The 13761-nt window shown below is 53.6% G+C and overlaps 1 protein-coding gene across 1 annotated transcript in view; it reads left to right on the plus strand.

Moving 5' to 3' along the window:
- PAX7 (paired box 7) overlaps positions 1-12736 on the plus strand; it is a 146093-nt gene extending 133357 nt beyond the window's left edge. Inside the window, 3 exon segments of the mRNA XM_070955996.1 lie at positions 5811-5843; positions 5845-6058; positions 12562-12736. Coding sequence (XP_070812097.1) covers positions 5811-5843; positions 5845-6058; positions 12562-12677 — 363 coding nt within the window. The 3' untranslated portion in view covers positions 12678-12736.
- The last annotated feature ends 1025 nt before the right edge of the window (positions 12737-13761 follow it).

A 13761-nucleotide genomic window follows, 5' to 3' on the forward strand; every position in this document is an offset into this window, starting at 1 on the left:
GCAGAGGAAGGATAGGCCATGGGGAGATAGGCAGAGCAAGGATAGGCCATGGGGAGATAGGCAGAGCAAGGATACGCCATGGGGAGATAGGCAGAGCAAGGATAGGCCATGGGGAGATAGGCAGAGCAAGGATAGGCCATGGGGAGATAGGCAGAGGAAGGATAGGCCATGGGGAGATAGGCAGAGCAAGGATAGGCCATGGGGAGATAGGCAGAGCAAGGATACGCCATGGGGAGATAGGCAGAGCAAGGATAGGCCATGGGGAGATAGGCCATGGTAGATAGGCAGAGGAAGGATAGGCCATGGGGAGATAGGCAGGGCAAGGATAGGCCATGGGGAGATAGGCAGGGCAGAGATAGGCCATGGGGAGATAGGCCATGGTAGATAGGCAGAGGAAGGATAGGCCATGGGGAGATAGGCAGAGCAAGGATAGGCCATGGGGAGATAGGCAGGGGAAGGATACGCCATGGGGAGATAGGCAGGGGAAGGATACGCCATGGGGAGATAGGCAGGGCAGAGATAGGCCATGGGGAGATAGGCCATGGTAGATAGGCAGGGGAAGGATAGGCCATGGGGAGATAGGCAGGGCAGAGATAGGCCATGGGGAGATAGGCCATGGTAGATAGGCAGAGGAAGGATAGGCCATGGGGAGATAGGCAGGGCAGAGATGGGCCATGGGGAGATAGGCAGGGGAAGGATAGGCCATGGGGAGATAGGCAGGGCAAGGATAGGCCATGGGGAGATAGGCAGGGGAAGGATAGGCCATGGGGAGATAGGCAGAGCAAGGATAGGCCATGGGGAGATAGGCAGAGCAAGGATAGGCCATGGGGAGATAGGCAGAACAAGGATAGGCCATGGGGAGATAGGCAGGGGAAGGATAGGCCATGGGGAGATAGGCAGAGGAAGGATAGGCCATGGGGAGATAGGCAGGGGAAGGATAGGCCATGGGGAGATAGGCAGGGGAAGGATAGGCCATGGGGAGATAGGCAGGGCAGAGATGGGCCATGGGGAGATAGGCAGGGGAAGGATAGGCCATGGGGAGATAGGCAGGGCAAGGATAGGCCATGGGGAGATAGGCAGGGGAAGGATAGGCCATGGGGAGATAGGCAGAGCAAGGATAGGCCATGGGGAGATAGGCAGAGCAAGGATAGGCCATGGGGAGATAGGCAGAGGAAGGATAGGCCATGGGGAGATAGGCAGGGCAAGGATACGCCATGGGGAGATAGGCAGGGCAGAGATAGGCCATGGGGAGATAGGCCATGGGGAGATAGGCAGGGCAAGGATAGGCCATGGGGAGATAGGCAGAGCAAGGATAGGCCATGGGGAGATAGGCAGGGCAGAGATAGGCCATGGGGAGATAGGCAGGGCAAGGATAGGCCATGGGGAGATAGGCAGGGCAGAGATAGGCCATGGGGAGATAGGCCATGGGGAGATAGGCAGAGCAAGGATAGGCCATGGGGAGATAGGCAGAGCAAGGATAGGCCATGGGGAGATAGGTAGGGGAAGGATAGGCCATGGGGAGATAGGCAGGGCAAGGATACGCCATGGGGAGATAGGCAGGGCAGAGATAGGCCATGGGGAGATAGGCCATGGGGAGATAGGCAGAACAAGGATAGGCCATGGGGAGATAGGCAGAGCAAGGGTAGGCCATGGGGAGATAGGCAGAGCAAGGATAGGCCATGGGGAGATAGGCAGAGCAAGGATAGGCCATGGGGAGATAGGCAGAGCAAGGATACGCCATGGGGAGATAGGCAGGGCAGAGATAGGCCATGGGGAGATAGGCAGAGCAAGGATAGGCCATGGGGAGATAGGCAGAGCAAGGATACGCCATGGGGAGATAGGCAGGGCAGAGATAGGCCATGGGGAGATAGGCCATGGTAGATAGGCAGGGGAAGGATAGGCCATGGGGAGATAGGCAGGGCAAGGATACGCCATGGGGAGATAGGCAGGGCAGAGATAGGCCATGGGGAGATAGGCAGAGCAAGGATACGCCATGGGGAGATAGGCAGGGCAGAGATAGGCCATGGGGAGATAGGCCATGGTAGATAGGCAGGGGAAGGATAGGCCATGGGGAGATAGGCAGGGGAAGGATAGGCCATGGGGAGATAGGCAAAGCAAGGATAGGCCATGGGGAGATAGGCCATGGGGAGATAGGCAGAGGAAGGATAGGCCATGGGGAGATAGGCAGAGCAAGGATACGCCATGGGGAGAAAGGCAGGGCAGAGATAGGCCATGGGGAGATAGGCCATGGGGAGATAGGCAGAGCAAGGATAGGCCATGGGGAGATAGGCAGGGGAAGGATACGCCATGGGGAGATAGGCAGGGGAAGGATACGCCATGGGGAGATAGGCAGGGCAGAGATAGGCCATGGGGAGATAGGCCATGGTAGATAGGCAGGGGAAGGATAGGCCATGGGGAGATAGGCAGGGCAGAGATAGGCCATGGGGAGATAGGCCATGGTAGATAGGCAGAGGAAGGATAGGCCATGGGGAGATAGGCAGAGGAAGGATAGGCCATGGGGAGATAGGCAGAGGAAGGATAGGCCATGGGGAGATAGGCAGGGCAAGGATACGCCATGGGGAGATAGGCAGGGCAGAGATAGGCCATGGGGAGATAGGCCATGGGGAGATAGGCAGGGCAAGGATAGGCCATGGGGAGATAGGCAGAGCAAGGATAGGCCATGGGGAGATAGGCCATGGTAGATAGGCAGAGGAAGGATAGGCCATGGGGAGATAGGCAGGGCAGAGATGGGCCATGGGGAGATAGGCAGAGGAAGGATAGGCCATGGGGAGATAGGCAGGGCAGAGATGGGCCATGGGGAGATAGGCAGAGGAAGGATAGGCCATGGGGAGATAGGCCATGGGGAGATAGGCAGGGGAAGGATAGGCCATGGAGAGATAGGCAAAGCAAGGATAGGCCATGGGGAGATAGGCCATGGGGAGATAGGCCATGGGGAGATAGGCAGGGCAAGGATAGGCCATAGGGAGATAGGCAGGGGAAGGATAGGCCATGGAGAGATAGGCAAAGCAAGGATAGGCCATGGGGAGATAGACAGGGCAGAGATAGGCCATGGGGAGATAGGCAGGGCAAGGATAGGCCATGGGGAGATAGGCCATGGTAGATAGGCAGAGGAAGGATAGGCCATGGGGAGATAGGCAGGGCAGAGATGGGCCATGGGGAGATAGGCAGGGCAAGGATAGGCCATGGGGAGATAGGCAGGGCAAGGATAGGCCATGGGGAGATAGGCCATGGTAGATAGGCAGAGGAAGGATAGGCCATGGGGAGATAGGCAGGGCAGAGATGGGCCATGGGGAGATAGGCAGGGGAAGGATAGGCCATGGGGAGATAGGCAGGGCAAGGATAGGCCATGGGGAGATAGGCAGGGGAAGGATAGGCCATGGGGAGATAGGCAGAGCAAGGATAGGCCATGGGGAGATAGGCAGAGCAAGGATAGGCCATGGGGAGATAGGCAGAACAAGGATAGGCCATGGGGAGATAGGCAGGGGAAGGATAGGCCATGGGGAGATAGGCAGAGGAAGGATAGGCCATGGGGAGATAGGCAGGGGAAGGATAGGCCATGGGGAGATAGGCAGGGGAAGGATAGGCCATGGGGAGATAGGCAGGGCAGAGATGGGCCATGGGGAGATAGGCAGGGGAAGGATAGGCCATGGGGAGATAGGCAGGGCAAGGATAGGCCATGGGGAGATAGGCAGGGGAAGGATAGGCCATGGGGAGATAGGCAGAGCAAGGATAGGCCATGGGGAGATAGGCAGAGCAAGGATAGGCCATGGGGAGATAGGCAGAACAAGGATAGGCCATGGGGAGATAGGCAGGGGAAGGATAGGCCATGGGGAGATAGGCAGAGGAAGGATAGGCCATGGGGAGATAGGCAGGGGAAGGATAGGCCATGGGGAGATAGGCAGGGGAAGGATAGGCCATGGGGAGATAGGCAGAGGAAGGATAGGCCATGGGGAGATAGGCAGGGGAAGGATAGGCCATGGGGAGATAGGCAGGGGAAGGATAGGCCATGGGGAGATAGGCAGGGGAAGGATAGGCCATGGAGAGATAGGCAGAGCAAGGATAGGCCATGGGGAGATAGGCAGAGGAAGGATAGGCCATGGGGAGATAGGCCATGGGGAGATAGGCAGGGCAAGGATAGGCCATGGGGAGATAGGCAGGGCAAGGATAGGCCATGGGGAGATAGGCAGGGGAAGGATAGGCCATGGAGAGATAGGCAGGGGAAGGATAGGCCATGGAGAGATAGGCAAAGCAAGGATAGGCCATGGGGAGATAGGCCATGGGGAGATAGGCAGGGGAAGGATAGGCCATGGGGAGATAGGCCATGGGGAGATAGGCAGGGGAAGGATAGGCCATGGGGAGATAGGCAGGGCAAGGATAGGCCATGGGGAGATAGGCCATGGGGAGATAGGCAGAGGAAGGATAGGCCATGGGGAGATAGGCAGGGCAGAGATGGGCCATGGGGAAATAGGCAGGGCAGAGATGGGCCATGGGGAGACAGGCAAAGCAAGGATAGGCTATGGGGAGATAGACAGGGCAGAGATAGGCCATGGGGAGATAGGCAGAGCAAGGATAGGCCATGGGGAGATAGGCAGGGCAGAGATGGGCCATGGGGAGATAGGCAGAGCAAGGATAGGCCATGGGGAGATAGGCAGGGCAGAGATGGGCCATGGGGAGATAGGCAGGGCAGAGATAGGCCATGGGGAGATAGGCAGGGCAGAGATGGGCCATGGGGAGATAGGCAGAGCAAGGATAGGCCATGGGGAGATAGGCAGGGCAGAGATGGGCCATGGGGAGATAGGCAGGGCAGAGATGGGCCATGGGGAGATAGGCAGAGCAAGGATAGGCCATGGGGAGATAGGCAGGGCAGAGATGGGCCATGGGGAGATAGGCAGGGCAGAGATAGGCCATGGGGAGATAGGCAGGGCAGAGATGGGCCATGGGGAGATAGGCAGAGCAAGGATAGGCCATGGGGAGATAGGCAGGGCAGAGATGGGCCATGGGGAGATAGGCAGGGCAGAGATGGGCCATGGGGAGATAGACAGGGCAGAGATAGGCCATGGGGAGATAGGCAGAGGCAGAGATGGGGGGGAGTAACGAAATGGGTTACTGAGTAGGAAAAGACAAAGAATTGGAAAGTGGGTTAGTGAAGGTGGACAGCATGTTGTAGGGGGAGGGGAGTTTTGAGTAAGATGGGGAGGGGGAAGGAGTCAAGTGGAGGAGGAGTTGTATGGGAGGGGAAGGAGTTTGCATTGGATATGGGAAGGGAAGGACAAATAAGGGAGAAAGGAAGGGAGGGAGGAATGGTAAGAAGGAAAGGATAAGTGAGTGGGAGGGAAAATGGGAAGGATAGCTGGAGGGAGAACCCTGGGAATGAAAGGAAGGAAGGAAAGGGAAAGTGGGGGAAGAGAATGGATAGAAGGAAGGAAACGCAGAGGAGGAAAATGGAGATGAAGTAAAGAGGAAGGCGAGGGAGGTAGGATGAAAGACTCAAAGGAGAGGAAGGGAAAGAAAGGGAGGGGAGGGAAGAGTGGCATAGAGGATAGGGAAGGAGGAATGATGGAGAAGGGGAAGGGAATCCCCCATCCCCAGAGCAGATCTTCTTGCCATGGAGCCCGAGGGCTGGTGATAGAGGGGGGCTCCCGATTGGTGATGACCACTGACCATCTTCAGGGCTGCCGATCGCCAGGTTCTTCATGTCCACCCAGATTGTCTTGTTGGAGGATCCATGATGGCTGTTGCCCCCCCCTCCGACACACTCACCCTTCTCTCTTTCCCCCTGCCCCCCATAGGTGATGAGCATCCTGAGCAACCCCAGCGGAGTGGCCCCCCCAGTCCCAGGCCGACTTCTCCATCTCCCCCCTGCACGGTAGCCTGGACAGCGCCAACGCCATCTCGGCCAGCTGTAGCCAGCGCAGCGACTCCATCAAGTCCGTGGACAGCCTCCCCACCTCCCAGGCCTACTGCCCCCCCACCTACACCACCACGGGCTACAGCGTGGATCCTGTGGCCGGCTACCAGTACGGCCAGTATGGCCAAAGTGAGTATCCTTCCCTCTTGCCCCCCGCTTCCCCCCCTCCCCGGAGAAAAGAGGAACCCCTGGCAGGTTCATTCCCCCTTCTCTGAAAGAGATGGAGATCGTGGGGAGGGGGATCTGCACTCCTGCCTAATGCCCCCCCCAGAAATGCCAATGGTGGGGTGGGGGTCTTCAGGTGAACTTTTTGGGCCTCCAAGCTGTCTCCTATGCCCACCAGTCAACCCCCTAAATCCAGGGGTGGGCTTCAAAAATGTTAGCAAGGGGTTCTCTGCCCCGTTACTGGGTGGGTGTGGCCATGATGGGCGTGGCCTAGTCAGCCTCCTGCACCATGGCGGGAAGGGGCATTTTTGCCCTCCCCAGGCTCCAAAGGCTTTCCTCGAGCCTCCAGGATGGTGAAAACAGCCTTCCCAGGCTCTGGAGGCTGGAAACGGGCCTATTTCCGGCCCTCCCAAATTTCCGGTAGGCCCGTTTTTCCCCCTCCCCGAGCCTCTATATGCACCCTGCACTCACCTGCATTCAAAACGGGTCTTGCCTACCTTGGGGAGGGGGAGGTGCCTTTGACCTTCTCCCTCCCCCCGTGTCTATGGAGATCTTCCGGGTCATGGGATTGTCCCAAAGCTGCTTTTTCAAAAAGGCAAGCGGGATTTCTTTTTTCTTTTTTCCTTGAAGACATTTCACTTCCCATCCTAAGGAGCTTCTTCCCTTCTGACTGAACGGCGGAACGGATTCCGTCAGAACGGAAGAAGCTCCTTGGATCAGAAGAAGCGAGACGTCTTCTTCGAGGAGAAACAAAAAGTTTGGACAGCCCCTTTTCTCCACAACAGGAGGCTCTGCCTTGTGTTGACGGGCTCTCAAGAGCTGAGGAGTCGGGAGCCCCTAAGGTTGGGGGGGCAGCCCCCCCAAGGACCCCCCCCCCGGACCAAGGAATGAGTATCTCAGGCCCCTTTCTACAGCGATGGGTGGCTCAGATCCCTCTTTTACCATCCCGGGGTCCCTTTGGTCCTAGTGCCCGAGTCCGTTACCCGGTGATGTTTGGGGCATCCCCGTTTCCCGTCCCCTGGGGGGAGCTCCCCAGTTGACCCTCCGTTTTCCTTTTAATGCGCTTTCCTTCCCCAAATGAGAAACGGCTGCCGGGGGGGGGGGGAGGTCCATGAACGCTCCCTCACCTCTTCCCCCACCCCCACCCCTATTTCTCTCAGGGAAGGAAACCCCCCTCCCCCAAATAAATTTGGCCTGTGACCCCCCCTGACCTTCCTCTCGCTTCTGGTGGTGAAACCCGGCCACAGGTGGAAGTGATAAAAACCTGAAACAAATTCCAGGGGCAGAGAGAGATGCCCTCCAGGCCGAGTGTTAGTCACAGCCCCGCTATAGATGTGTCTGTCTGTGTGTAACGTACCATTGTGTGTTTGTGCGTGACTGAGGACAGGAGGGGGCCCCACAAAAACGAGGAGCTGCATTTGGGGAGGCGGGTTAGGGTGGCCTCGTCCCTTTCCGAAGCTGCCCCGAAGAGGGGCAAAACTTGGCCAAAATCTCTCCGGAGGGACTGGGAGGCCCTGCTGCCAGCCTCTTCCTTGGGGCCCCTGAGACACCCTGACTCACCCTAAGGGAGTTTAAGAAGCAAGGGGGCTCTGAGCAGGCAGCCCACTCCTCTCCCTGAGCCCCCCGGTCAGCAAGCAGGACAGGCTTTGGCTGGGATGGACTTAAGGGCTGCCCTTCTCTTCTTCCTCCCACCTCGGCTCATTGGACGAGGTTGAAGCAAAGAAGCTTTCCCAACCTTCTCTGGCTCGGCCTTCCTCTCACCAGCCATGGGCCCAAGGGGGCCTCTCTCTCCTAGGTTTCTAAAGGGGGAGGGAAGAGGGGAAGAGAAGGGAAGAGGAAGGGAGAATTTTAGAAGAATGGAAAGAAGGGAGAGTGGAAGGGGGAAGAGGAGAAGAGAAGAGAAGAGAAGAGAAGAGAAGAGAAGAGAAGAGAAGAGAAGAGAAGAGAAGGGAAGGGAAGAGGAAGGGAGAATTTTAGAAGAATGGAAAGAAGGGAGAGTGGAAGGGGGAAGAGGAGAAGAGAAGAGAAGAGAAGAGAAGAGAAGAGAAGAGAAGAGAAGAGAAGAGAAGAGAAGAGAAGAGAAGAGAAGAGAAGAGAAGAGAAGAGGAAGGGAGTTTCAGAGGAATGGAAAGAAGCGAGAGTGGAAGGAGGAAGAGGAGGGGAAGAGAAGAGAAGAGAAGAGAAGAAGAGAAAGAGAATTTTAGAAGAATGGAAAGGGAGAGTGGAAGGGGGAAGAGAAGAGAGAAGAGAAGAGAAGAGGAAGGGAACTTTAGAGGAATAGAAAGAAGGGAGAGTGGAAGGGGGAAGAGGAGAGGAGAAGAGGGGAGGAGAAGAGAAGAGAAAGGGAACTTTAGAGGAATGTAAAGAAGGGAGAGTGGAAGGGGGAAGAGGAGGGGAGGAGAAGAGAAGAGAAAGGGAACTTTAGAGGAATGGAAAGAAGGAAGAGTGGTAGAGAGAAGAGAAGAGAAGAGAAGAGAAGAGAAGAGAAGAGAAGAGAAGAGAAGAGAAGAGAAGGAGTTTTAGAGGAATGGAAAGAAGGGAGAGTGGAAGGGGAAAGAGAAGAGAAGAGAAGAGAAGAGAAGAGAAGAGAAGAGAAGAGAAGAGAAGAGAAGAGAAGAGAAGGAGTTTTAGAGGAATGGAAAGAAGGGAGAGTGGAAGGGGGAAGAGGAGGGGAGAGGAGGGAAGGGGAGAGAGAAAGGAGGGGGGGGAAAGAAAAGGAAAGGAGGGTAGAAGGGGAAGGAAGGAGTGGAAGGGGATTCTGCCTCCATTTGGGGCCTGAGCTGAACCCCAACAGCCCCTTCCTACACAGGCTCCCTCTTTGGGTGCCGATAGCCTGGATACCGGCAACTTCCCCAACCTGAGATGGAGGAAACGGGGTGCCTTTGGGGCCGTGTGAAAACCAAAACCACTCCACAAATCTTCAGGAATTACTCACCTCCAAATAAGGGGCGTCTCTCCCCCCCCCCCTCCTAAAATCACCTCTTTAAAATCCCATTTATCTCCACAGAGAAGCCCTGAGCTCGTGTTACCCCTTTCTCCCTACGCCCCTGGGGTGTAGAGCCCAAACCAGGGGTGAAATCCAGCAGGTTCCTACAGGTTCTGGAGAACCGGTAGCGGAAATTTTGAGTAGTTCGGAGAACCGGTAGCGGAAATTTTGAGTAGTTCGGAGAACTGGTAGCAGAAATTTTGAGTAGTTCGGAGAACCGGTAGCGGAAATTTTGAGTAGTTCAGAAAACTGGTAGCGGAAATTTTGAGTAGTTCGGAGAACCAGTAGCAGAAATTCTGAATAGTTCGGAGAACTGGTAGTGGAAATTTTGAGTAGTTTGGAGAACCGGCAAATACTACCTCTGGTTGGTCCCAGAGTGGGGAGGGAATAGGGATTTTGCAGTATCCTTCCCCTGCCACGCCCACCAAGCCACGCCCACAGAACCGGTAGGGAAAAATTTTGAATTTCCCCCCTGGCCCAAACCTTTGTTTTTTCTTCATTTGTTCTGTGTCTTACATGCAAAGCGCAGCCTAAATGTGGGCTTTTGCCAAGGTTGGCTGCCGCAGACAGGTGGAACCAATGGTGAAATGTATGTTGCTACCGGTTCTGTGGGCTTGGCTTGGTGGTGGTGGGATCATGTGACTGGGTGGGTGTGGCCAACTTGTTTTGTTTTTTTTTACTTTTTAAAAGCATTTTTTATTACCTATTCGCCCGAACCGGTAGTAAAAAAATGCTTTAAAAAGTTTTTAAAAAGGTTCTGATGATCGCGCAGCACAGTTGATCGTTGGAACCTTTTTTTTTTTTTTTTTACTTTTTTAAATCATTTTTTTTACTACGGGTTCGCGCGAACTGGTAATTTTTATCATTACCAATTCAACTAAACCAGTAGCATTTCATCCCTGGGTAGAACGTTTTAACTTGGCACTTCAGTGGCCACCCTTGGCAAGGTCTGCAGGGAGGGCATTCCCTCCCACCCGCCCGCTGTGCCAACTTCCTAAAAGTTGGGTGGGGGTGGGGCTTAAAAGGGCCCGAGGACAGGCTGCGGCTTGACCTTTTAATGCCCAACCTCTTTCCCCGGCCTTGTGCCCGAGCCGTTGCCCACCTCCTTGGTCCTGACTCATCCGAGGAAGAGTGCCAGCCTGGAGAATTGAGCTAGTCCCACAGGCCAAAAGCTACACTAATGACGGCGGTTATGGAACGCCGAGGCGTGAAAAAAAATCCTAATGGATGTGACAAGTCTAATAAGGATTTTTGGTAGGAAGGACCTCCCTTTGGGGAAAGGCCGCTGACAGGATGCTGACGGCTGGAAATTTGTTTACTTGCCGGCACCAAGTGGGGCTCTCTGCGCAATTCTTATTAATCTAATTTGAGGCTGAAGAATTGCAGAGGGTGGGGAGAAACTGGGCAAAAAAAAAAAAAAATTTGACTGAAGCTCACCTAACAAAAGAGTTTCACCATTTGGATTCCTGGATGCCCAGGCCAAATAAATGCAAAACTATTAAATTCATTTCGGCCTGCCTTCTAGAGCCGAAAGCCAATCCGTACAGGTCGTCCTAGATTTACGACCGGAATTGAGCCCAAATGTTTGCTGCTTAAGTGAAGTGAACCTGGCTCCGTTTTACGACCTTCCCTGCCACCGTTATTAAGTGAAATCACTGCCGTCGTTGAGTTAGTAACCGGGTTGTTCAGTGAATCCAGTTTCCCCATCATTTATGGCGACCGTCATAAATGTGAGTCGAAACTCCCGGGCGTCTGGATTTGATCACGTGACCCAGTCAGGAATGATGCGAGTGTGGAAAAACTATCATAAGTCTCTTTTTTCAGTGCCGTGGTAACTTCGAGCGATCACTAAATGAACTGCCGTTGAGGATTATTTGTTGTTAGATTTTGAACCCTACTGTTGCTTTGATTGGCGCTTTCTCAAATCGTGAGATCGGCACTGAATGAAATGCTGCGGTTTTTATGTCGGCGGAGCTACCAAATCTCTTTTATGTTTAATAATCGCCTGAAAAGGTTATAGAAAAAATGCTTTTAAAAGCCTCTTGACGATCCCAGCTGAGCCGCGCGATCGTCAGAGGCTTTTTTTTTAAAAAAACTTTTAAAAGCATTTTTTCGGCCGAAGAGGTTGTAGAAAAAATGCTTTTAAAAGTTTAAAAAAAAAAAAAAAGCCACTGATGAGGTGGGCGGGTTAACCGGCAACGACCAGACCGGGGACCGGTTTGGGGGCGTGGCCAGCCAATGTTATTACCGGTTCTCTTCTTGCAAACCGGTGCAAACCGGGAGCAACCCACCACTGACACACACCGTTCTAAAGGATTTCAAAAGTTGGCACCAGACTGCTTGTTATCTCTATTCTCAAGGTAACGTGAAGTCTGAACTCTTTAACTTTTGAAATCTCTTCCTCCGTTAGCAGATTATAGCTAGCAAGTCCCGTTTACCGTACGTTTAAACTTCAATAATTCTATCGTGGTTTAAAAAGACAAGCTTTTTTTCCGATTTACTAGATGGTGGGATTCAGCCAGTGGTGGGATTCAAGTACTTTAACAACTGGTTCTGTGCCCTAATGATTTCTTCCAACAACCAGTTTGCCAAACTGCTCAGAAAATTAACAACCGGTTCTCCCGAAGTGATGCGAACTGGCTGAATCTCACCACTGGATTCAGCCGGTTCGGGAAAAGTGGTAGTTAAATTGCTTCCTTCCAGGAATCCCCACGCACCACATTTTGGCTCCCAGGTAAGTGCAGGGAGGCCCGATCAGTAGCCTTACTCTCTTCTTCAGCCCATCAGAACACTGGTTTTATATCAGAAATATAAAATCTGGGCGTTCCAGAGAGTAAGGCTTCGTCACGTAGTATTTGACAGAGCAAAAAAGGGAAAGGTTTTTAATTTTAATCCATATTAACCGCATCTGTTTGTGCCAGATCGATCAATTGTTGTTGTTGTAAACCACCCAGATTCACTTAAGCGAGATGCAGGGCAGTGTGGGAATTTAATAAAAAAAAATTAAATGAACTCTCGACGATCCTGCTTTTTCTACAACTACTGGACCCCTTTGCAACTGGTTTGTCAACATTGGCTAATTCCTGCCCCTTCCTCCCTTCGCAAAATTTCCCCAGAATTAATTCAGCAACGAGCAATGATTTTGCCACCGGGAGGGGGGGGGAATTCCCTCTTCCGAGCTGGGAATGCATCTGTTGTGACATTGGCATTCCCCCGTTGCCACACTATCGACAATTATAAATGTTACCATGAGGGAGAATTGCACCGGGCTGGGAGTGGGTGGGTGGGACTCGGGAATGAACCTGTTTCAAGATTCACGCGTCCATCTCTTTCTTTCTTTCTCTCTTTCTTTCTCTCTTTCTTTCTTCTTTCTTTCTTTCTTTCTTTCTTTTTTTCTTTCTTTTCTTTCCTTTCCTTTCTCTCTCTCTCTCTCTCTCTTTATTTATTTATTTATTTTCTCCCTCTCCTTTGCCACCACTAGCTGCTGTCGACTACCTGACCAAGAATGTCAGCTTGTCCACACAGCGCCGGATGAAACTCGGGGAACATTCAGCCGTGCTGGGGCTCCTACCTGTCGAAACAGGCCAGGCCTACTGAAGGCTCCTTCCCTGCGGCGGGAGGGGTTCCACCCCACGGCCAACCCTCTGCCATCAAGAACCCCCCACTACGACCACCGAACTTTCTGGGACCAGCAGTCTCTTGTCGTCCACCACCGGCGTTTCCTTCGGAGACTCAAAGGACCAAACCTTCCCACCCTTGCCTCCGTCCCAGAGGCCCACTGATCTCCCCACCTCGACCCACAGCCCTATCCCCCCGCCCATCCTTGTTCTGTGTACCTACGAAGATTTAACAACCGTGTTCTCAACTCTAGAGACGATGAGTTTGTAAAGGACTCCTCTCATCTGGGAGCTGGGTAGCCGACGTGGCGTCCTACCAACGCTTCCCAGATGTTTCCCAATCGTGGTGACCACTCAGCAGAGTCAAAATGTGGAGGCTCTATTCTTCGTCATTATAATAGCTAGGTAGATACCAATATATTCTTTGGCCCACCTACCCTCCCCGTGACTCGCACACATTTCCCCCCCCCCATTCATTTTTATTATAGAACACGATCAATAATTCATGGAAGAAGCTGGCTGACCCAAGGACCACAAGGGGATGCTTTGGACCAAATACATACAAGCGTCAAGAAGTGAGACTGACAAAGCTAAGAAAAGTTGATCCTGGTCAGAAAAGGAGAGCGAGAGGGAGAGAGAGTTGCTACGTCTTGTAAATACATTCACCTCCGCTTCGGGGTTAGGAAGGTTCGATGGGGAAGCGGATCTGGTAGATTCCGAGAAAGCTCTGGGTTCCGTCTCGGAGTCGTCTTCACAAGGGCCACCTCTGGGTTCCTCAAAAGAGCGCGAATCCATGCTTGCGTCCCGGAGGCCTCTGGCTTTGGGGAGCGACCAGTTTCCCCGCTGGGTCACTTCAGAGACCTCACCTGTCCACCAGGAGAAAATTGGGGAGGGGAGGGGATTAGAGAAGGCAGAAAGATTTGCATTCACATCCTCCCCGTCCCCATGACGTGAGTTGCTGGCAGCCCAGCAGAAGGTGGCCAATCATCTATGGAGGCATCTGGGTGTGCCAAACATCTCCAAAATGGCTTCCTCCTCCCCCCCAACAGCCGTTTGCCCATTCC

The sequence above is a fragment of the Pituophis catenifer genome, unplaced genomic scaffold, assembly GCF_029215685.1.
Source record: "Pituophis catenifer annectens isolate HBS135680 unplaced genomic scaffold, rPitCat1.0.hap2 SCAF_18, whole genome shotgun sequence".
In the NCBI taxonomy this organism is placed as follows: domain Eukaryota; kingdom Metazoa; phylum Chordata; class Lepidosauria; order Squamata; family Colubridae; genus Pituophis; species Pituophis catenifer.